Source organism: Malaclemys terrapin, chromosome 3 (genome assembly GCF_027887155.1).
Source record: "Malaclemys terrapin pileata isolate rMalTer1 chromosome 3, rMalTer1.hap1, whole genome shotgun sequence".
Lineage (NCBI taxonomy): Eukaryota > Metazoa > Chordata > Testudines > Emydidae > Malaclemys > Malaclemys terrapin.
The window spans coordinates 194,476,995-194,501,953 of record NC_071507.1 but is presented as its reverse complement, the minus strand read 5'-3'; the positions used below and the strand labels follow the sequence as shown (position 1 = coordinate 194,501,953).

The window sequence follows — 24,959 nt, the reverse complement described above, 5'->3', positions numbered from 1 at the left end:
TGCCTGGATGCGTGAGACCAGGGAGGAGCGGAAGTAGGCCCCACAGTCACAGAGCACCCACTCATCCACCATTCTCTTCCTGGTGGTGTAAATGGCTACTTTGGCTCGTGCCAGGAGGAGGTTGACGAGGAGGTCTTGCAACTTAGTGGGGCCACAGATAGGGTGTGCAAAGATGAACAAGTGTGGGGAGAAGTGCAGCCAGAACCTCCTGCTGAGGTTCTGGAGGAGCTGGAATAGGGGCTGCAACCTGGTGCACCCCAGGTACACGTGCGTCAGGGTCTCCCTCACGCCGCAGAAGGGGCAGCTATCCAGCATGGGGGGTGAACCACACCAAGAACATGCCCATGTTCACGGCCCCATGAAGGAGCCACCAACTGATATACCCGGCGGGCCTCAGGACCAGGGTTGAGTATAGGCTTGCCCACTGGGGTGCCTCACCCTCCAGAGGCATTGCAGCCTTCTAGGCTGAGTTTTAAGCCCATTAGGGCCAGTGTAAGGCAGACATCCCGTCACAGTGCTCATTTCTGCTGCTGACTAAACCTTCTGAAACACAGATCAGTTTTTAAAAAATCTTCTTCATTTGATCCACCCAGAGAAGAAAGTGTCTCCCCTACACTGGATTTTCAGGTCCCACGCATAGAGCAACTATTTGCAGGCTTTTAATCCGCCATGGCTCATAGATGTGAGTTAATTATCCCCATTTTCCTTATTAAAGAGACCAGTAGCCTGTAGACAGGTGGACAAGTGGTTCCATGACAGTGTTCAGTATCAAGTGAACTCTGTTTTCCAAGTGCTAATTCAGTATAAGCACTTTGTCATTTTGATAAATTGGTGGGGGGGAGGGAATAGCTCCCTTTTATGGACACCCAGCCAGTCAGTAGCTATAGAATCCTCCTTAGCAGCTATACCCTATTTGCCTTAACTGTAAAGGGTTAGGAGAAGCTTAACCTGAGTTGGTACCTGACCAGGGGAACCAGTAAGGAGACGGTACCCTTTCAAATGGGAAAAACTGCTTGGTGGGGGGGGGGGGGTTTCTTTGTCTCTCAGGTTGGAGAGAGGGGAAGGCAGCAAGCTGTAATCGTTAAGCCAGATATGGAAAATCATCAGCATAATACCTAGAAACTCCTCATTTGGAACCCCAGATATGTAAGTAGCACAGGAAAAGTTAAGACAGATGCGATTAGGAACTTTTTTGGTTGTTTTGGTTTGTGGATTCCCCTGTGCTAACCGCAGGAGCTTTTGTTTTGCTTGTAACCTTTAAGATGAACCCCAAGAAAGTTATTTTTGGTGTTTAATCCCTAAAGCTTGAGTTTTCAGATGTGTTTCTAGCTTTTTTAATAAAATTTACCTTTTTTTTTTTTTTTTTTTTTTAAAGAATCCTTTGATTCTAAAGTCCTTAGACAAGGGGGTCATCTGTGCTCCCATTGCTAAAGCAACTGGTTGGTATTTTATTCTCAAGCCTCCCCAGGAAAGGGGGTGAAGAGGCTTGGGGGGATATTTTGGGGAGTTGGGGATTCCAAGTGATTCTTCCCTGAATATTTGTGAAAATCACTTAGTGGTGGCAGCAATATCTGCCCAAGGCACAAGACTGTGCCTTGGAAGAGTTTTAACCTAAGCTGGTAGAAGATAAGCTTAGGGAGTCTTTCATGAGGGTCCCCATATCGGTATCCCAGCGTTCAGATTTGGCGGGGTGTATACCCTGATAGTCATAACCAGAACTTTTAATGAAATAATGGAGAGAATCTATCATTGACAAATGCATGCAAGAGAGCTCAGAGCCTGGGAGGAAATGCACATTTTAGTTTTTCCTTTTCCAAAACTAAAGATTTCCTGGGAATTAATGAAATAAGAGGTGAGTACAGAACTCTGAGATTTGCACCATAAGCTTTTCTTATCCCTACCCATCTCCCAGGATAAACCTAACACACTACTGAACCAGGTGCAAGTGCCTTTGTTATGCAGTGGACTAAGAGTGTAAGGAATACTGTCCAACCGATCAAATGAAATGTTGATCCTTTAATTTACGGTTCCCACATAGGTGTTTTGATTTACTTTTAAAGACAGACCTAATTTTGCTTGAAAAGGGGGTATTTATTGTGGTTTAGCAACTATTCTTTAAATAAAATATCTATTACATCATTCAACTTCAAATAGGATTTAATTTTCTCTTTAGAGTGAACGTTGAGTCCATAGAGGTACTATATTCATATCTCTGACATAACAGGCCTAATATAAGGAAACAATCCTAGTCTTCCAAAAGAAAAGAAAAGAAATCCAGACCTTTCAATGCAATATTAGAGCTAGTGGAATCTGCTGCTGGTCAGTCAGTTCTCTGAACCACAAAAAAATGTTTGAAAATGGAAAATATCAGCCATAACCCAGTTTATTAATAGATAATATATACACTATTTAAAAGTGGTCCTTATGTGGATGAGCTAGGTTCTATATGTCTGGTCTTTACGCCAGTGAAAAAACAGCATGTCACTAATGTCCCACTGGGCAACAATCAATATATTGTGCCAATATCTGGCTAATAAAGGACTGACTAATAGACACTTGGTGATTGCAGAAGGCAAGTCTTTAGAAGTAAAAAACATTGTCACAGGATCAACACCTGCTGGACCATGAAATAAAGCCTGCCTCAGCATAACTTTGTGCATGGATTCCTCAAAGGAAGTCCACCTTCTCATAGGCCTGTTCAAGGTGGTTCAACATGTTCTTCATCTCAGCTGAGTGCTGGATGGTGCTTAGGTCCTTCAGAATACCTTTCTGGTCTTGGATTTTCAGAATCTCCTCCTGGAGAAGGAAGAAAGGAAGGAGAATGGGTGAGAGACATACAAGACATATCCATTTCACTTATGGCATGTCTACAGGGAGCAACACTGCACACTATGGGAGTGCATTTCAAAAATCGCACCCCCCGCTCCCAATGTGCATTGCTGCTATGTGTAGACAAGCCATTAAAAGTCCAGGAGAAATTCCATCCAATAAGACTTTATTTCCAGTGCAGTCCCAGCTGTCTACAAGGTGACATGAGGATAGTGATCTTTAACACTTGGATGGAAATATCTCACAAGGGACCATTTAATAAACTTCTTTCTGCGATCAAGGATAGGCAGGCAGTTCTTATTCAGAGTATTTTACAGACTATTCAAACACAAACACATTGCTTTGCCCAGGAGAGGGGAAATGCAGACAGTTCCTGCTAGAAAGGGTAATGTGGTTTCTGTTGTTTCCTCCTCATTGTCTGGAAGGTCTCTGAAAACATGGTGCCCTGTCCCTGCTCACCTGCAGAATGGGTGCTGTCAGGCTGTGCTTTGGGAGTTCTGGAAGACTGAGGACCCCTGTACCATTTTTCTGGAACACCTAGAGAAGCAAGAAAAATAAAATGTGATCACAGATGCAAACGGATTCTTTACGGCCACCATCCTCCTAATTTCTTCGTCCGAAAGACAGAAATCCCTGATGTTTAGAAATCCTTGAAAATGCACACGCCTAATGCCAGGTGTGTTTCTCCTACACAAGGCCTCTGCTCTGCTCAGAGATTGTGTACTGGTTGGTTCCAGAAACATGCCCTCCTGGGATCAATGCAGCAAATCTTGTTCTAAGATACCTTCTTAGCCTTGTCCTCAGCTTCCTCCAACCGATTCCTGAGAGTCTGGATTTTGTCCTGCAGGCTCTGAATATTCTCGTCTGTGTTCTCAGCAGTCTGCACAGCTGTCGTTATTTCTTCCTGGGTTAAAATGAAAAGAACAGAACAAATACATTTAAAAACAATTTATATGCAAAACATTGTGGTAGAGTCCCACTCAAACTGTCCCATTTTTAACTTCCCTGACAAACACGGATGCTCAAGAAAGAATCAAAGAACAAGAAATCAATAGAATTAAAGGACTGAAGTCTCATCTATCATGTGACAGCATTTGTATGAAGTAATGAAACAGCTCTATTACGACACGGCCATTGATCTCTGTCTATGAACAAGAAGTTTGGTGTAGTGAGGCGGTGTCGCTCTCCACCGCCCTAGAGAGGAATGAGCCCTTCCGGACACCGGAGTGGGTGGAGCTAGGGAGCACTGAGCCCACCCCCCAGAGGGTCAGGAGGCACCCCGGAAGTACAAAGCCTCGACTTCAGAACTCACTGGAGAGACAGCCACCGGGGAGGCCAGACACTGGCCTGGCCCGCGACTGGGAAGCCCTTGTGGCCCTAGGTGTACCCAAGGACTGGCCTGACCTGCCCCACACCCGCTACCCGGAGGAATTGCCGGGCCTGCCCCAAGCCAGCTACCCGGAGGAGTTGCTGGATCTGCCTCTCGCCAACTACCCTGAGGAACCCATGGTGCTGGACCCCCCGGAGGACACCACCGTGATCCAGGTACAAGGAGGGGGAGTCTGGAAGTAGCCCAGGGGCAGCCGACCCTAGTCTGGTTGCAGCACTGCCAGAGCCCGTGTCAGTGTGTTGCAGTCAGGATCCCAACTGACACAGCAGTGGGTCTTCTGCTGCTGCTAGGGCCCCGGACTGGGACGCAGTGGAGTGGGAGAGCCTGCGTCCCCCCTGCCACCCAACTCGCGGGTGGCAGTCTCCCCCTCTCCCAGGTCCCTTGGAGGCCTGGGCTCATTGCTACTGTTTGCATTGCTATTGCTCAGCCCTGCTTGAGGGCCTGACTAACTGTGGCCCTGACCTGACCCAGGCTTGGGCGTATTGCTACTGTTTGCATTGCTATTACTCAGCCCCTGCCTGAGCGCCTGACACATTGTTGCCCTGCCCTGACCCAGGGCTTGGGCTTATTGCTACTGTTTGTGTTACTATTGCTCAGCCCCTGCCTGAGGGCCTGAGCACCCGACTCACTGTTCCCCCAGCCTGACCCAGGGCCTGGACGTATTGTGCTTATTTCAGTTGCTGCAAGGGCCGCCGAAGGAGACTCCCGTGGCTGGACTAATTCCCCCCAGGACATCAACAGTGTATAGTGAGGCGGTGTGGCTCCCCCCACCCCGGCGAGGGACGGGTCCCGGCTAACCTCTTTACACTTGGATTCAGTTCAAGCATGGAATTAAGACTCCAGTCCCACCTTTTCCCAGCCCCACAGCTGCTCTTCTGTTAGAAACAGCTTGACTGGATGAGCCAAATAAGCCAGATAAGCTCCTGTTAAAATACCATGACGACAGCCACCTTATGCATCTACGTGAACTCTTCCAGGGGAACCAGAGAGGAAGACAAATGCTCTGAGAAGTTGAAAACGATATTTTATTAAATAATATTTGTGTAATAGAATGTCAGGTTCTATGCAGAGATGTTGAGTTCTTTTGCTGACTCAATGACAGACAGACCAGGTGGCTCCTATTATCTCCAATTCAGAAGGAGGTTATTTCTGCCTCAGAAAGAAACTCAAAGGGGAAAATCCCTCTGAACAGCCAGCTCAGGGTTATGTTTTGATGTTGCCACTTAAGTAAACCATAAGAACAAAACCCTGGAAAGGGGAAGTTTGAAGCAGATGAAGTGTGAGAGGCACGGACTGGCACCTGTTTACATTGTAATTTTTCTTCACTGCCCATTCTCTTGTCCTTGTCCTTCCCAGAACATGTCCTATTGGATTTCTTCCACAAAATAAGAAAGGATGCCTCTTGTTCCCTGCTACCCGCAGGCAGGAACAGCAGAGGCAGAAATCCAATAGAAACAAGACACGTGGATAACAAAATATTGTTTCAGCATCTTCAGTATTTCCTTGTCTGCCAGCAAGTTTGGTGGGATTTTGTTTTAAAACTGAACACAATGATGTGCTGAACAACACAGTCAGCGGCGAACCAGCTGAGCGGCGAACAGCCGAGGCTAACAGAGGAAGTTTGCCTGGGATCTGTCAGAGGAGGTACACTAAGTGCTGCATTGGGGGGCTGTGTTGGTGAGTATAAGAGTGTCTGTTGCTGGGACAGTTGGTCAGTTTGACCGTGTGCTTGATTGCTTGCTTGTTTGTTTGAAAAGTGTGAATTGGGAGTGCTTTGTTCCAGGTGGGCCTGACTGGTATATAAGGGCAGTCAGCAGCGAACCAGCTGAGCGGCGAACAGCTGAGGCTAACAGAGGGAGTTTGCCTGGGGAGAGCTCACTGAGGCTTTCATCTGCAGGTTTCTCTGAGTAGTTCCTGCAACAGCTGAGGAAGCTCTTAAGAGGACGGTGATATGGAAGGTGAGCGATCAGCTGTCGTAACCTGCACAGGTTGTGTCATGTTTGTCTTTCTTCCACAGGACAGAAGTGACTTTGTCTGCACAAAGTGCAAGCTGGTCTCCATATTGGAAGAGAAGGTTCGAGGTCCGGAGAAACGAGTATCGACTCTGCGTTGCATACGGGAAAATGAAGATTTCCTGGACAGACGCCAGGAGATGCTTCTACGGCCACAATGTTCTGAAGATTTAGAGCAGGCGCAGCAGGGACAGGATGGTGAAGAAGTTTGGCAGCATGTGACCTCCAGAAGGAGAAAGAGGAGCGTCCATGTACCAGCAATGGAGATACAGGTGAGCAATCGTTTCCATGTTCTCTCTACAGGTACTAATACGGAGAGTGGACTAGATGACCCATCTGAGGGAAGGGAGCAGAAGGAGACTCCACCGATTGGAAGGCAAAAGATGCACTGTCCTAGGGATGGGGGTTCCACGACCACCACTCCCAAGAGGAGGAGGGTGGTGGTGATGGTCGGGGACTCCTCCTCAGGGGGACTGAGTCATCTATCTGCCGCCCCAACCGGGAAAACCGAGAGGTCTGCTGCTTGCCAGGAGCTAGGATACACGATGTGACGGAGAGACTGCCGAGACTCATCAAGCCCTCGGATCGCTACCCCTTCCTGCTTCTCCACGTGGTCACCAATGATACTGTCAAGAATGACCTTGAGCGGATCACTGCAGACTATGTGGCTCTGGGAAGAAGGATAAAGGAGTTTGAGGAGCAAGTGGTGTTCTCGTTCATCCTCTCTGTGCAAGGAAAAGGCCTGGGTAGAGACTGGCGAATCGTGGAAGTCCACGAATGGCTATGCTGGTGGTGTTGGAGAGAAGGCTTTGGATTCTTCGATGGGATGGTGTTCCAAGAAGGAGGAGTGCTAGGCAGAGACGGGCTCCACCTAATGAAGAGAGAGAAGAGCATCTTCGCCAGCAGGCTGGCTAACCTAGTGAAGAGGGCTTTAAATTAGGTTCACTGGGGGAAGGAGACCAAAGCCCTGAGGTAAGTGGGGAAATGGGATCCTGGGAGGAAGCACAAGCAGGAGAGCGCAAGAGGAGAGGACTCCTGTCTCATACTGAGAAAGAGGGACGATAGATGAGTTACCTTAAGTGCCTATACACAAATGCAAGAAGCCTGGGAAACAAGCAGGGAGAACTGGAAGTCCTGGCACAGTCAGGGAACTATGATGCGATTGGAATAACAGAGACTTGGTGAGAACTCACATGACTGGAGTACTGTCATGGATGGATATAAACTGTTCAGGAAGGACAGGCAGGGCAGAAAAGGTGGGGGAGTTGCCTTGTATGTAAGAGAGGAATATGACTGCTCAGAGCTCCGGTATGAAACTGGAGAAAAACCTGAGAGTCTCTGGATAAAGTTGAGAAGTGTGCGCAACAAGGGTGATGTCGTGGTTGGAGTCTGATATAGACCACCAGACCGGGGGATCAGGTAGACGAGGCTTTCTTCTGGCAACTAGCAGAAGTTGCTAGATTGCAGGCCCTGGTTTTCATGGGAGACTTTAATCACCCTGATATCTGCTGGGAGAGCAATACAGCGGTGCACAGACAATCCAGAAAGTTTTTGGAAAGTGTAGGGGACAATTTCCTGGTGCAAGTGCTGGAGGAACCAACTAGGGGCAGAGCTTTTCTTGACCTGCTGCTCACAAACAGGGAAGAATTAGTAGGGGAAGCAAAAGTGGATGGGAACCTGGGAGGCAGTGACCATGAGATGGTTGAGTTCAGGATCCTGACACAAGGAAGAAAGGAGAGCAGCAGAATACGGACCCTGGACTTCAGAAAAGCAGACTTGGACTCCCTCAGGGAACAGATGGGCAGGATCCCCTGGGAGAATAACATGAAGGGCAAAGGGGTCCAGGAGAGCTGGCTGTATTTTAAAGAATCCTTATTGCGGTTGCAGGAACAAACCATCCCGATGTGTAGAAAGAATAGTAAATATGGCAGGCGACCAGCTTGGCTAAACAGTGAAATCCTTGCTGATCTTAAACGCAAAAAAGAAGCTTACAAGAAGTGGAAGATTGGACAAATGACCAGGGAGGAGTCTAAAAATATTGCTCAGGCATGCAGGAGTGAAATCAGGAAGGCCAAATCACACTTGGAGTTGCAGCTAGCAAGAGATGTTAAGAGTAACAAGAAGGGTTTCTTCAGGTATGTTAGCAACAAGAAGAAAGTCAAGGAAAGTGTGGGCCCCTTACTGAATGAGGGAGGCAACCTAGTGACCAAGGATGTGGAAAAAGCTAATGTACTCAATGCTTTTTTTGCCTCTGTCTTCATGAACAAGATCAGTTCCCAGACTGCTGCACTGGGCAGCACAGTATGGGGAGAAGGTGACCAGCCCTCTGTGGAGAAAGAAGTGGTTCGGGACTACTTAGAAAAACTGGACGTGCACAAATCCATGGGGCCGGATGCGCTGCATCCGAGGGTGCTAAAGGAGTTGGCGGATGAGATTGCAGAGCCATTATTTTTGAAAACTCATGGCGATTGGGGGAGGTCCCGGATGACTGGAAAAAGGCTAATGTAGTGCCCATCTTTAAAAAAGGGAAGAAGGAGGATCCGGGGAACTACAGGCCAATCAGCCTCACCTCAGTCCCTGGAAAAATCATGGAGCAGGTCCTCAAGGAATCAATTATGAAATACTTAGAGGAGAGGAAAATGATCAGGAACAGTCAGCATGGATTCACCAAGGGGAAGTTGTGCCTGACTAACCTAATTGCTTTCTATGATGAGATAATTGGCTCTGTGTATGAGGGGAAAGCAGTGGATGTGTTATTCCTTGACTTTAGCAAAGCTTTTGATATGGTCTCCCACAGTATTCTTGCCAGCAAGTTAAAGAAGTATGGGCTGGATGAATGGACTGTAAGGTGGATAGAAAGCTGGCTAGATCGTCGGGCTCAATGGGTATTGATCAATGGCTCCATGTCTAGTTGGCAGCCGGTTTCAAGGGGAGTGCCCCAAGGGTCGGTCCTGGGGCTGGTTTTGTTTAATATCTTTATTAATGATCTGGAGGATGGTGTGGACTGCACTCTCAGCAAGTTTGCAGATGACACTAAACTGGGAGGCATGGTAGATAAACTGGAGGGTAGCGATCGGATACAGAGGGACCTAGATAAATTAGAGGATTGGGCCAAAAAATATTACTACAGAACCACAGAAATGTAGCGCTGGAAGGGGGGTCATTCAGTCCATCCCCAGTGCTGAGGCAGGACCAAATACACCTAGACCATCCCTGACAGGTTTCTTGTTCTTAAAAACCTCCAAAGATGGGGATTCCAAAACTTCTCTTAGAAGTCTATTCAAGTGCTTAACTACAATTATAGTTAGAAAATCTTTCTTAATAGCTAACTTAAATCTCCCTTGCTGCAGATTAAACCAATTACTTCTTGTCCTGTCTTCAGTGGACATGGAGAACGGATCACTGTCCTCTTTAAAACAGCCGTTAACATATTTGAAGACTTATCAAGTCCTCCTGTCAGCCTTCTTTTCTGAAAACTAAACACATCCAAATATTTTAACCTTTCCTCCTAGGTCAAGTATCAAGAGTATCACCGGACTCCTTGTTGTTCTCATAGGTCAGGTTTTCTAACCTTTTATCATTTTTGCTTTCAACTGTCTCCAATTTGTCCACATCTTTCCTGAAGTGTGGCACCCAGAACTGGACACAGTACGCCAGCTGAGCCCTCACCAGTGCTGAGTAGAGCAGGACAATTACCTCCCATGTCTTACAAACAACACTCTGTGAAGGGGTATACCAGGCCCTTTGAGGCCCCCTGCTGGAGGCCATATGATCCTAACCATACCCCACCACAGGAAAAGGAGCAGTGAAAGCTGTGTCCTCCAGGCCGGCCTAGAAAAGCTGCAGGGAAGCAGCCAATCAGAGCTCAGCAGGCTAAGTTAAAAGGAGTTACTGGGCCTGAGCAGGTCAGTTGCTGGCTGGAACCAGATGTGTGAAGAAGGACTGGAAGGCTGTGAAGTTCCACAGGTAAAGAGGCTTGAGAGAGACCCTGCTCAAGCAGGGATAGGAGTGTGAAGCTCTCCATGCAGAAGCCTGGGAGAAAAAACCATGACTAAACGGGGGCAGAGATTGTTACAAGCTCTCCAGGAAAAGAGGCCTGAGAGAAGACCCTGAGAAATTAGGACAGAGACTGAGAAAGTTTGCAGGCAAGGAGGTCTGGAAGAAAAAGGGAACAAAGAGGTGATGAGACCAAGTGGGAGGCAGCCCAGGAAATCCAGCAGCAACTATTAAAGGGATGCAGTACACTCACCTTATAGTATTTTCATATAAACCACATTTCCCTAGTTTTCTTATGAGATTGTCATGCGGCATAGTGTCAAATTCCTTACTAAAATTAAGTTATCACATCTATAGTGCCCCCGTACCTCCATCCACTTGTAACCCTGTCAAAAATGGTTGGTTTAGCATGATTTGTTCTTTACAAATCCATGCTGGCTATTCTTTATAACCATATTATTGTCTAAGTGCTACAAACTGATTGTTTAATCATTTGTTTCAGTATCTTTGCAAGTACTGAAATTAGGCTGACTGGTCTATAATTCCCTGGATTGTCTTTGTTCCCCTTTGTACTGTGATGCACATCAGAATTTTTTTTAATGAAGTGCCTGATAAAAGAGGTGAATAAGACCTGGACTGAGTGAACCTTGACTGAATTTCCTCCTCATCCCTGGAGACCGTAGTCTCTCCAGTGCACAATTGGGATCTTTCAATGCAGCAGTGTGAAGTGAAGATCAGGAATGAAAGAACATGAACACCTGAAGTTCCCCTCCCATCACTAGAGTAAATGGTCCTTCCATTGAAAGGTTAGAATCTATTGGGGAGCAGAACAAGGATTTATACATATTCTTTACTCCTATCCCATACCCCCTTTGCCCGCATGTCTCCCTTACCTGTAGTAGTGCCATAGCCTCTTCATTGGATGAGAGATTCTGTTTCTCTGCCACCTTAAGACTCAGCACATTTTTCAGGTTGCATAGTTTCCCAATAGGCACCTTCAGGGTCTTGTAATGTCTTAGAAGCCTTGATTTTATTAAAAAAAAAAAACATGTGTTTGTTCCTGAAAAAACAAGGTGACCCACTAAAGACCTGCATAGGGAGAAGGCATGTTCACCATATACTCCCAGAGCTGCTCTCACTGAAGTAAAGGGCCCAGAGTGTTAAAGAAAGAAGGGCTGAAATTCTCTTTCAAGAGTGATGTGGTTTAGATGCCTGAGCACAGAACTAGCAGCCAGCAACTCCAGAGGTCTTATCTTGACCATGTTGTCTGCTGTGGTCTCACTTAATCCCTCTGGCTCAGTTTGGCAACTATAAGGTTAAGTAGGTTAGTACTAGTCTCAGGTCTTTGTTAAGAATAATTAATTTTTGTGAAGTGCTGTGGAAGTGCTTAGTGTTATTATTTATAGAGCCCTGCAAATCCGCAGATATCCGCTTTATATCCGCGGATGCAGTTGTGGTGTTTACTATCTTTGCAGATCGGATGCAGATCAAAATTTTTGTATCTGCGCAGGGCTCTAATTATTTAAACCAAAGAAGATCAGTTATGACACGTTATTTGATTTTTTTCACTGAGGATTCTGATGCTTAAAACAAGTATTCGTAATGGTTCATCCTTTAGTTTTGCTAATGCTCTGTATCTTTGCTCAGTCATCCTTTTATCATCTACTAAAGCCAAGACTCTTTTTTGGTGGGAGAGAGGGGGAAGAGAGAGGAGAAGGAGCTGGAATTGCTTATAAATGTCCTTATCTTTTTAAGACTGGATTATCACAAGTCTTTACTGCAGTAATGTCTAATTATAAAAGTTCAGGATGGAACTCATACCCAGTGCTACAGCCCATATTCTTACAAGCACTGACTTATGTCAATAAATTATTCCCATCGTAAAATATTTACACTGGCTCTCAGTAAATACAACTTGAACCTGTTGTAGTATTTGCTTACATAAAAATAACTAAATAGCCTTGGATTTAAGACCAACATTATAACCCCCATTAGTTACTGGAGGTCAGAATCAGTATCCTATTTAATTGTTCTTGATATATAAAGGTACTACGAGCTAGGGTTATGTTGTGGCTACGCTCCTGGATATGAAACTTACTTCTAAGTACTATCTGCGCTGTTCTGATCGTTTCACCATTTAAAATAAAACTAATTAAGTGCTTATGCGCAGCACTTTCTGTTTCCCAATTTGGACCCTTTCATTTGAGTAACTTTATACAGTGTCCTGTGCCTTTGTTAAAGATACTATATAGATACATGTCAGAGCAAGAGCTTTATGCCTGTTTTCAAAAGTGGCCATTAATTTTCAAGATGCCTTGATTTTTGGATGTCCAGTGTGAAATAACTTGGTCTGATGTTAAGAAATGTTAAGCTCCCATAACTCCCCCTGAAGTTAATCAGAGCTGTGCACATTCAGCACCTCCAGAAATCAGGTCACGGTGTCTCAAGTTGGTATTGGCCTCTGGCAGTAGCCAGTAATCGCCACTTCAAAGGAAGACAAATTTTTCACAGTATAACTGGCTACCTGAGCAATGAAGTACAAGAAGGCTGCACCTTATGCCCAACACATGAGATTACCCTTCTCCACGCATGCTATTAATGGTCACAGCTCTTAACAACCTGAGCGAGTTTGTTTGTTTTTAAACTGATGTCACAAAATGATGGTGGCTCTAAACTGCCAAATTCAATATCTCATTTTATATTACAATTCTAGAGCATACAGTTCATTCCAGCAGCTCCCAGGAATGCTGCCTGAGTGTCTGTTGCCTATATAAGGTGGTTAAAGAGAGGCTCTGCCACTTTGAACAAATCTTGATCATCCACTTCAGCAGATATGCTCTTGAGGTTTCTCTTTCTTGATCATACAGCAGCTTCCCTCTGATAGATTTCCTAAAAATGACAGCTCCCAGGATTGAAGGAACATTTCTAGGAATATGTTACAAAGTCACTGAGAGCCCTTGGGTCTCTTCGCCATACCACTCATTACCTTTCCTTCAGGAGGTTGAGATGCTTTTGAATGTCATCTTTTTCTTGTATTGATTTACTCAGAATGGATCTAGAAGAAGGGAAAAGCAAAGTGTTAATTTCTACCACAGAACCTATAAGTAGAAGGAACTTCCTGGAATGGGAATATATGATCAGCAATGTCACCCAAGACATGACTGTCTGGCAGAGCTTACATGAAATAATATTGCTGAACTGCAAATGCAGCCATTTATGCTGTCAGTTTACCCGGGTATGTCTTTATTTTTCCACTATCTATTAAATGTCTCAAGGCCTCTTCTACCCCAGGCTGAGAATGCCTTCCAAATCTCATCTCATGCTTTCCAAATGAAGAGTTCCAGTGCCAGATGGACCTGATGTCATGTTCTACAATGTTTAGAATCCTCAATAACTGATTAGTTGCTCGGACCCTTTCAGAATGATTTTTTTTTTACTAGCTATTACATTAAGCATCCTAATTACTTGAGGAAACATAATGAGATTCTTGGTCTTATGTGTTTGAAGCCTTGGCTGAGGTATGGGATGTGGTGGTGCTTGATACTTGCAATATTACTGAATCCATCATGACGCCCAGGTGGTCGATGCTGCTGTCTGGGAGTGGCTGCCAGGCTGCTGTTTTGCCAGGGGCCAACTTCACCTTTTTTGTGCCCCAAGAACCTGTTTTTGTTGGTACCAGAAAGAGAGAGAGGAGAAACAGTCAAGATGTGACCTATTAGACTTGGATAGAAAACTTTATGGTAAATCAGTTACTTTTCTGACCCCCAAATGACTGAGCTATCAACTCAAGAGCAGATTTTCTGCCCCAAAGAAACAGTATCTCAGCTGTCCACACTGTCAGTAGTAGTTATCTGTAAAGCACTGACAGTATGTTTGGTGATGTAAAACATACACAAGATATATGGTCCCTGCCCTAAGAAGCTGCCATTCTATTGTGATTTCCTCCCAACATAATTGATAAAACTGGTGAAATGATTGAGAAATAAGCCCATGAGAAGCCATTTTGGCTACTGGTCCATAACACATCCCCCTCCCCAGTGACACTTGAGCTAGTGACATTAGGCCAGGGGTCGGCAACCTACGGCACGTGTGCCAAACACGGCACGCGAGCCGATTCTGAGTGGCATGCTGCCTGCCCGGTGAGAGGAGGAGGAGGGGCGGAGGGGCCGGAAAGTGCCACGCTGGGGGAAGAAGCGGGAGGAGGGAAGCTTGGCTGCCGCAGGACCAAGCTTCTGCCTCCTGCCCCTGCAGGGGAGAGCGGTGGGGGAGGGGGGTCCCAGCCTCCTGCCCCACTCAGCCCCCCCCCGCCCACCGCTCTCCCCTGCGGGGGGCAGGAGGCAGAAGGTTGGTCCTGTGGCAGCCATGCTCCCCCCCCCCCAGTTTCTTCCCACAACGTGGTGCATTCCGGCCCCTCCTCCTCCTCCCCTCTCCCTGCCAGCGATGGTCCTTGCGAGGGGGAGCAGAGCAGAGCCGAGCAGCAGCATGCTCGCTGCTCTGTAGAGCAGGCAGAGAGAGGTAGGGACGGGCCTTGGGGAAGGGGGTGGAACAGGGCATATCCCTCCCAGCCCCCTGCCATGAGCCGCTCAGGGCAGGGGGCTGGGAGCACCCCCACGAACCGAGCACCCCAGCCCTCTGCCCTGCACCTCCCCCCAACACCCAGCCTTGTGCCCTGCACCTCCACACACCCTCCAGCCCTCTACCCTGAACCCCCCCCACACACCTAGCTTTGTGCCCTGCACCTCCACACATACCCCAGCCCTCTGCCCTGATCCTCCCCACACACATATCCCAGCCTTCTACCCTGCACCCCCCCACACACCCCAGCCCTCTGCCTTGCCCTCCCCTCAACACCCAGCCTTCTGTCCTGCACCTCCACACACACACCCCAGCCCTCTGCCCTGACCTCCCCCCAACACCCAGCCTTCTGCCCTGCACCTCCACACACCTTCCAGCCCTCTGCCCTGACCTCGAATCGCCCCGCTCAGCCCGCTGCAGGCCTAGGTGAACAGAACCCCAGGCTGGAAGTGGGCTGAGCAGGCTGGTGGCGTAAGATCAGCATTTTAATTTAATTTTAAAGGAAGCTTCTTAAACATTTTGAAAACATTGTTTACTTTACATACAACAATAGTTTAGTTATATAATATAGACTTATAGAGAGAGACCTTCTAAAAAACATGTATTACCGGCACGCGAAACCTTAAATTAAAGTGAATAAATGAAGACTCGCCACACCACTTCTGAAAGGTTGCCTATCCCTGCATTACTACCCCCTGATACTTGACACCATGCAAGGCACTAAATTTAGCCGTATGGAGTGGAAATCCATCAACCTCAACAAAAAACTTGCACAGATACAGACAGACATCATCTTCCTCTCCAAATGCAAACAGATGGACATCATACCAAAAGGACTGAAGGTAAAAAATCCATTGCAATCAACATACTACACTGAATATGGTGAGAGACTGTGCCACACACTCTCAAAGAAACTGAGGAACCACCTGATCAGCATCCTGTACAGCAGACAGGAGAAGATCAGGAATGAGCTCTCAGAACTGGAGACTCTCATACAATACCAGCCTTCTACACAAACTTCCACGTGGCTGGACTTTACAAAAATGAGACAAGCCATTTACAATGCACACTTCACTTCTCTACAGAGGAAAAAGGAATGTAAGCTATCTAAACTAATACCTGCCACTGGGGGCTATAACAATGGTACCCTCAACTCATCTAACAACATTGTCAATCTTTCCAACCACACACTTAGCCCAGCAGAAGAGTCTGTCCTATCTCGGGGACTCTCTTTCTGTCCCACCATCCCCACGAACATGATACAGTTCTGCGGTGATCTGGAAGCCTACTTTCGTCGTCTCCGACTCAAGGAATATTTTCAACGCACCACTGAACAGTGCACTGACCCACAGGAACCCTCCTACCAACACTACAAGAAGAAGAACTCTGCGTGGACTCCTCCTGACGGTCGAAATGACAGACTGGACCTCTACATAGAGTGTTTCCGCAGACGTGCACAGGCTGAAATTGTGGACAAACAACATCACTTGTCCCATAACCTCAGCCGTACAGAACGCAATGCCATCCACAGCCTCAGAAACAACTCTGACATTATCATCAAAGGGGCTGACAAAGGCGGTGCTGTAGTCATAATGAACAGGTCAGATTATGAACAGGAGGCTGCCAGGCAACTCTCCAAGACCACATTCTACAGGCCACTATCCTCTGATCCCACTGAGGAATACCAAAAGAAACTACACCATCTGCTCAAGAAACTCCCAGCTACAGTACGGGAACAAATCTACATGGACACACCCGCAGAACCCCGACCAGGGATATTCTATCTGCTACCCAAGATCCATAAACCCGGAAACCCTGGACGCCCCATCATCTCAGGCATTGGCACTCTGACAGCAGGATTATCTGGCTATTTGGACTCTCTCCTCAGACCCTACGCTACCAGCACTCCTAGCTATCTTCGAGACACCACCGACTTCCTAAGGAAACTACAATGCATTGATGTTCTTCCTGAAAACACCATCCTGGCCACCATGGATGTAGAAGCACTTTATACCAATATTCCACATGATGATGGTCTACAAGCTGTCAGGAACAGTATCCCTGATGAGGCCACAGCAAGCCTGGTGGCTGAGCTTTGTGACTTTGTCCTCACCCACAACCACTTCAGATTTGGGGACAACTTATACCTTCAAGTCAGTGGCACTGCTATGGGTACTCGCATGGCCCCACAGTATGCCAACATTTTTATGGCTGACTTAGAACAACGCTTCCTCAGCTCTCGTCCCCTAATGCCCCTCCTCTACTTGCGCTATATTGATGACATCTTCATCATATGGACCCACGGAAAGGAGGCCCTTGAAGAATTCCACCTGGACTTCAACAATTTCCACCCCACCATCAACCTCAGCCTGGACCAGTCCACACAAGAGATCCACTTCCTGGACACTACAGTACAAATAATTGATGGTCACATAAACACCACCCTATACCGGAAACCTACTGACCGCTATACGTACCTACATGCCTCCAGCTTCCATCCAAGACACATCACACGATCCATTGTCTACAGCCAAGCCCTAAGATACAACCGAATTTGCTCCAACCCCTCAGACAGAGACAAACACCTACAAGATCTTTATCAAGCATTCGTAAAACTACAATACCCACCTGGGGAAGTGAGGAAACAGATTGACAGAGCAAGACGGGTACCCAGAAATCACCTACTGCAGGACAGGCCCAACAAGGACAATAACAGAACACCACTGGCCATCACATACAGCCCCCAGCTAAAACCTCTCCAGCGCATTATCCACGATCTACAACCTATCCTGGAAAATGATCCCTCACTCTCACAGACCTTGGGAGGCAGGCCAGTCCTCGCTTACAGACAACCCCCCAACCTGAAGCAAATACTCAACTACACACCACACCACAGAAACACCAACCCAGGAACCTATCCCTGTAGCAAACCTCGTTGCCTACTCTGTCCCCATATCTACTCTGGCAACAGCATCAGAGGACCCAACCACATCAGCCACACCATCAGGGGCTCATTCACCTGCACATCCTCTAATGTCATATATGCCATCATGTGCCAGCAATGCCCCTCTGCCATGTACATTGGCCAAACGGGACAGTCCCTCCGCAAAAGAATAAATGGACACAAATCGGACATCAGGAATGGTAACATACATAAGCCAGTAAGTGAACACTTCAATCTCCCTGGTCATTCTATTACAGATTTAAAAGTCACTATCATTGAACAAAAAAACTTCAGAAACAGACTTCAAAGAGAAACAGCAGAACTAAAATTCATTTGCAAATTCAACACCATTAATCTGGGCTTGAATAGGGACTGGGAGTGGCTGGCTCACTACAGAAGCAGCTTTTCCTCTCCTGGAATTGACACCTCCTCATCTATTATTGGGAGTGGACTACATCCACCCTGATTGAATTGGCCCTGTCAACACTGGTTCTCCACTTGTGAAGTAACTCCCTGCTCTCCATGTGTCAGTATATAATGCCTGCATCTGTAACTTTCACTCTATGCATCCGAAGAAGTGAGGTTTTTACTCACGAAAGCTTATGCCCAAATAAATCTGTTAGTCTTTAAGGTGCCACCAGACTCCTTGTTGTTTTTGTAGATACAGACTAACACGGCTACCCCCTGATACTATCCCTGCATTAGGCACTGCTATATGACTGACTCGGGTTTGATTTCCAGCCCTGATTTCTAAACGGATGGATGCAGAAGAGGTTGGAAGTGCTGCAGAGATGGCATGTTCTATTCAAGAAGGGAATGTTTTCTGTCACTTAGCAAGTGACTTCTGCAGACTGATTAAGGAGCAGCTTTAAAGGTTCTAAAGGGAATACTATCCCATTTAGATGGTAAACTCATGAGTAAGGCTACGATTTAGTCACAGGTATTTTTATAAAAGTCATGGACAAGTCACAGGAAATAAACAAAAATTCACAGCCCATGACCTGTCCATGAGTTATACTGGGGGGGGGGGGAACACTGCTGAGGAGGGGGGGGCGCCTGGGGCCAGCGGCTCCAGCTGCCGGGGGCCACGGATCGTGGCTGCTCTGGCCGGCCACCCGCCTGGGGGCCGTGGCTGCTCCAGCAGTGGCTAGTGTGGCTGTCCCCAAAGCTGCTCCAGCAGTGGCTGCTTGGGCGGCCCCGGGGTCAGCCACACTGGCACCTGCAGAAGTCACGGAGGTCGCAGAAAGTCATGGAATCAGACCTCTGTGACAGACATGGAGCCCTACTCTGGAGGGCAGGGACCTTGTCTACTTATTTGTATATTAAGCACCAATAATCCAGTAGCCATCAAGGGATCAGGAGCAAGTTAAAATGAGGACCCTTGTGGTCCTGATAGACACACACAGGCCCCACCACAAGCACTCAATAGAAAAGAAACATACTATTTGGAAGTAAAATCATATATTTTAATAAGACATAGAAATGCATCTTGGCTAAGGTTATACAGAGGATAATTTATTTTTTTGTCATGCACAGAAAAAAATTGAGGCCTATTTGCAATCATATTTTGATAAAACTTAGGAGTTATTTCCTGTTCTCAGTGTTGCTTCAGAATATGGATTTACGAAGCACTAAAATATTGATGGGATACAGACATGTGGAGAAAACAAGGACATTTGTACCTTCAGGGGACTGCTCCCTCTGTCGCTTCTCTCTCTTCTTGGCTGGCTGTGTGATCTGGTAAAAAGGAAAATTTACACCAGAGAAAGAAATGTGTACAGGCAGTCCTCGACTTTATGACGTTTGACTTACGATGAACGACACTTACGATGCTTCTGAATTGACACCCTGATTCGACTTACGACAGTTGGTTTCGACTTTACAACGCTCAGTCCCACAATGGAGTGGATTGCGATTCCGAGTTACGTTTCGACTTGCGATGCAATTTTCAGGAACCAATTGTGTCATAAGTCCGAGGACTGCCTATAAATGTTTTCTGGTGCATGGAACCATCCACTTGCTTCCAAGGACCAACTTTGTAGTAAGGGCTGAGAAGCTATTTGAATACATGACAATGGCATGTGCCTCTCCTATAGTAAAGGCTTGTTTTCTGCCTTGTGCAGCTATAGTCATCCAGCACACATTCTCAAATAAGAGCACATCTCACACAAGTTGTGCAGGCTTCTTTCAGTCTTAAACAGGAGGAAGCAACTCATAACCAGACCTCTTTAGCTCTCACATTACAGAAGCAAGTCTGTGGATGAGAAAATGTATGGGTTTATTTCTCCTAATCTCTTTTCAACAGCATGGGACCACGCTGCTCATAAGGCTGGTTGTGACAAGGAGCGTCTTTCAGATAGAAAGCTGTTGGTGTCAATCTCATGCCCTGCAGACCATGAGACAGAAGTGATCTACTTTCTCCAAGGAATGACTGAGCTAAGATTTTATTGCTCTAATCACGTAGTCACTAATCAGTTCTAGAATACATCCCTTTAATAGATGAATAGCCAGTTCTGTTTCGTTAAGCTATGGGACTACACTGCCCCCTCCTGACCCATCACATAAAATTCAGATATCTATTTCCTACAGGCCATGAGGATTTTCTCATGTCTTTTCCAGCCAGTCTGTGTGTTGCAGAGAGAAGGGGTGCCCATCTTGAACAGACTGGATATTTGCTCAAGTTAAACAAATATTCAAAGAAAAGCTCTCCTCACACATTAGTAAAAGGACAACATATTCTCTCTTCCCACTTAAATAATTTTATTTCTTTGGGCTGATTAGTCTGAAATTTAATTACCTCTTTCTCTTGACTCCGTTTTTGTCCTCCATCTGCTTTTTTGGTGGCTGGTTCTGGGTGCTGCTGTGACTTGCTCTTCTTTTGTGCAGCTCCTTCTCTAACAGACTTCCCTGCCTTAGGGGGACGAGCACAATGATGTTTCATGACCTTTAAAACAGTGGAGAGAGAAGTAGAGTCAACAGAGACAGAGATGTATAATCTATAAGGAAGTGCAAAACACACACAGCTATTGAACAGGAAGGCTGTGTTGAATACAGCATAACCTTTTGTGTATTTGAGTGCTTTGCTCCCTTGGTAAATGTCTCCACTTGCTGCCTGATGGAGAAGCCATGGGATATTCTACACGCACCCACACACCCTTGCCCCCGATTACTCCCCAGATCCATTAGCCAACATTTGTTTGTTATATGATCATAAACACCGTCATGCCTGTTACAGGGACTATTTACATTACATCCTCCTCACACCACATCTCCTAGGCAGCTCCTACTCTGACACAAGGGATGATGCAACTTTGCCATGGCTTCTGGCAGCAACTGTCATGACACGGGAGGCGATGTCATTATGCTGAGCCTTGTGGCAGTGATTGTTGTGACATCATGGACAACTAGATCCTTGCGGGGAGACTCTCATGACTTCACAGAGATCATGTCATTGCACTTTTTCGCAGCAGCTACTGTCATGACATATGGAAACGATGTTCTTGCAATGGTGATCATCACGGCTTGGTGCTGGGTCTCCTGCACTGACTGTCATGATATAAGGAACTGTCGTGATAGCAGGTAGGACTAATCCATGGGTTCTCAAACTGGGGGTCAGGACCCCTCAGGGGGTCGTGAGGTTATTACATGGGGGGGCGTCACGAGCTGTCAGCCTCCACCCAGTCTCCACCCCAAACCCCGCTTTGCCTCCAGCATTTATAATGGTGTTAAATATATACAGAAATGTTTTTAATGTATGGGGGGGGAGGTTGCATTCAGAAGCTTGCTAGGTGAAAGGGGTCACCAGTTCAAAAGTCTGAGAACCCTTGGACTAATCTAAGTGATTGGGGCCCCTTTTGGGTGGGCTGAGAGTAGGGTGACCAGACAGCAAGTGTGAAAAATCGTGACAGGGGTGGGGAGTAATTGGGGCCTATATAAGAAAAAGACCAAAAATCGGGACTGTCCCTATAAAATCGGGACATCTAGTCACCCTAGCTGAGAGAGGTATGGCCATAACCATACTGTCTGTGACTGGAGGGGTTCCCTAAAGTTATATGAGCGAGACTACATCTCCCAGCATGCATTGCCACCCCTGGTCATAGGCCGCTTACTGAGGTGGGCGCATTGCATGCCGGGAGACGTAGTCTTGGCCACCTGAACGCCCCTTCTCACCTCACAGCTACCTGATGCTGTCGCATTGACCGACTACACCCCCCCGGAAAAGTCCCGGCGCGTGGCCCATCTCGGCCCCTCCGAGACTCACCGGTCCGCCTCAACGACCCCAGTCCAGGTGCCTGGCGCAACGCCGCCGAGCCGTTAGAGACAACGGTCCCGCGCTGCAGCGCGCATGCGCACACCGAGGCCAAGCCTGCGTCCCTCCCGGTGCACAGGCGCGCGCGCGCCTGCGTACTCGGCTTTGTTTGGGTTTGTCTGGGACCGACCCGCAGCAGCAGCAGGACGGGGGCGGGTAAGGGCCTGTCCGCTCAATCCCCTCCCCCATCCCGCTTCCCTTCCGCCCCGCGCCTCAGGGGGCCCCGGCCGGTGTGAAACAACGCCCCTGCCCGCCAACGCACCCCGGCCCTTTCTACCACGGCGCCGTCGGGCCTGATTCCCCCCCCCCCGCTGTGCTGCCGGTGTATGATACCCCCCCCCCCCCCCCCGGCCGCTCCCCGAGCTGTAGCTGCGCCTTTGATTTTCCTTCCGAAGGGCCCCGCTCGGCGCTTGGCGGGATTGACTCGCCTCTCGGTGGTTTCCGTGCTGGGGGGCGCGGGGCAGTTCGGGCTTGAGATGGGTAACGCCGAGGGGTGCAGTGTGGGTAGATGGGTGGTGGAGGAATAGGACGCCTGGATTGCGTTTGTTTTCACAGGCCAGTTAAGTTCTCTTCGGGTTCCTATACCGCGTTCATTTTACTCCCTTTATAGTTAAAGTGGCCAGACGGCAAATGTGAAAAATCGGGACGGGGGTGAGGGGGAATAGGAGCCTATATAAGAAAAAGACCCCAAAATCGGGACATCTGGTCACCCTGTTTTATAGTTGTGCTGAGGTTGAGTGTTTCTTTGCAAACGGTTAAAGCAGGGGAGTGGGTTCCATCCTTTACTGCTGGCCGTGACTTGCAGTTGGAATTTAGGCAAGCCACTGAACTGCTGCGTGACTCAGTTTCTCCATCCGAGCTCTTCCCAGGAAAGACAATATGGCAGTGCAAAGTATTTATTTATATACTTCCAGTTTTCTCAGCTCGTCTCACGTCGGTGACCCACACAGGAAGACATGTTGAGGGCCAAGGGTGGGCTTCTGCGCCTCTGGCCACACCACTCCAAGATCATGTGCTGCTCCCTGCACTGGCAACCTCTGCATCCAGAGTGGGCTGCTATGGCTAAAAAGCAGCTGAAGGGCAAGAATCCAGAGGAATTGATATGGCACACCCCAGAAGGAATTGCCATCAAGCCTTTGTACTCCAGAAGGGACACAGAAGGTGTTCCTGAGGAGCTGCCAGGAGTGAAACCTTTCACTCGGGGACCCTATCCCACTATGTATACTTATAGGCCATGGACTATCCGCCAATATGCCGGTTTCAGTACAGTGGAGGAGAGCAACAAGTTCTACAAGGACAACATCAAGGGTAAAGCTAACATTTACCTTTCTATCTCTGCCTGCATAAAGGCAGCAACCTGGATGCATTCCAGGTTCAGCCTAGCAAGGATAGTGCAGATATCATGGAACAATTTAGTCTTGTGTCATAGCCCTATAGGGGACAAATTTGCTGTAGAAAACCTGCTAGTTTTTTTGTCAGTTTTAGTTAAACTTTTAATACTCGTTCATCCTGGCACTCTAGATTTAAATATTGTACAGTGCATTTTAAATATAATTACATTAGGGATGTAAATACCGTTTTAAAAGTTAACTGTTTAAACTATTAATATTTCATTTAAATGGTTAACGGATCCAGCCAGTGGGGCTGGGGCCGATCCAGCCAGCCGGCCCGGGGGCTAACGGTTTAGACGGGTTAACCGGTAAGACTAATGCCGGTTAACCTTTTACATCCCTAATTTACATGTTAGGAATACCTGATGGCTTAGTTCGGAGCATAGTAGGCAAGCCAATTTCCCAGAGATGACATTTTCAGGTTTTTGAGAGCAGGTTTTCCAATATTTCTTCAAAGTGTTAAATTTCCTAACAAATCTTTTCTATACAATGAAATAATATACTGTTATAACAGGCTGTATGTCAGAAGTAATTCAGCCACTGCTGAAATGAGCTACCTGGGCTCATTCCACTCCATCTGGTTTTTTGCCAGTAATACAACCCAAAATTTTTTTGAGGGGATGGGCAGTATAATTTTACCAGTCAAAACAATAGTGAAAGTCCCATTAACTAAAAAGTTCCAAATACAGAGTATTTATGTTTCACAAATTGTTCTTCAGAAAGGCTTTTTTGTATAAATGTCCTCAAACCATAGTTTTATCACAGAGCAAGAATGCTACAAATATATTTTTATACAAGTATTTAAGTGGGAGTCTGACCTAGTCGTTGGCAAATGAATTTGCAGTCAGGGTTTTTGGTATTCCTGGTTCTGCCATTGGCTTGCTGTGTGACCTTGTCATGTCACATGTTTTCTTCACTAAGTGGGTATATTAATGCTTAACCACCTAACCAGAATGTTTAATCTTGCTAAATTATTTGGAAACACTCAGTGAAAAGCTCTGTATAATTGCACTGCATGGTGGTGGAGTGATGATACTCTCAAACTAGCAACAATCCCCAAATTATTGGATGTTTCTGCAAACATGATCAGCAGTGAAAGAAGTTTACATCAAATTTCTATCATTATGTTTCAGAGATGACATTCCCGTGAGATGAATTGGGGGCAGTTCATATCTCTCTGAGAACTTAATGTTGAATCTCCTACACAAAGTGCAAATACAGGAGGAAAAGGAATCCTCCTCCAAACGTAGTGCTTTGACATGGAGCAGTTATATGCCCACTTCACTGCCCCTAGTACAGTTCATGGGTTTTAGTAGCAGCTGGTATGTGGAGAATGTAAGCTTCTGGATCCAAATGGCAGTTTATATACTGGCTGCTCCATGATACTGCCTGTGTAACACCATTAAATTCCCCATTCATAAATTCTACGGTCGGAAGAGACCACTGCGATCATCTAGTCTGACCTCCTACATAACACATATGACACGGTGCACCACTACAGAGCTTGTTTCTG

At 46.9% G+C, this 24,959-nt stretch overlaps 2 protein-coding genes across 3 annotated transcripts in view; one reads left to right on the top strand and one right to left on the bottom strand.

Moving 5' to 3' along the window:
* Positions 1-2,070: 2,070 nt before the first annotated feature.
* Positions 2,071-22,106, bottom strand: CENPQ (centromere protein Q). Of its 2 annotated transcripts, none has more exons than XM_054024338.1 (9): positions 22,008-22,106; positions 20,544-20,690; positions 19,429-19,483; positions 13,776-13,887; positions 13,214-13,282; positions 11,121-11,250; positions 3,614-3,733; positions 3,289-3,366; positions 2,071-2,796 (listed from the first exon to the last, which is right to left on the bottom strand). In XM_054024338.1, the coding sequence occupies exons 2-9, from the start codon at positions 20,685-20,687 to the stop codon at positions 2,668-2,670; spliced, it is 837 nt and encodes a 278-aa protein (XP_053880313.1). In that variant the 5' UTR covers positions 20,688-20,690; positions 22,008-22,106; the 3' UTR covers positions 2,071-2,667. The 2 variants fall into 2 exon arrangements, with proteins under 2 accessions (XP_053880313.1, XP_053880312.1); XM_054024337.1 differs by having other exon boundaries at positions 21,917-22,089.
* A 30-nt stretch (positions 22,107-22,136) lies between these two features.
* MMUT (methylmalonyl-CoA mutase) overlaps positions 22,137-24,959 on the top strand; it is a 37,216-nt gene continuing 34,393 nt past the window's right edge. Inside the window, exons 1-2 of the mRNA XM_054022931.1 lie at positions 22,137-22,211; positions 22,970-23,363. Of these exons, the coding sequence (XP_053878906.1) occupies positions 23,012-23,363 (352 nt within the window). The 5' untranslated portion in view covers positions 22,137-22,211; positions 22,970-23,011. The remainder of the gene's footprint in view (positions 22,212-22,969; positions 23,364-24,959) is intronic.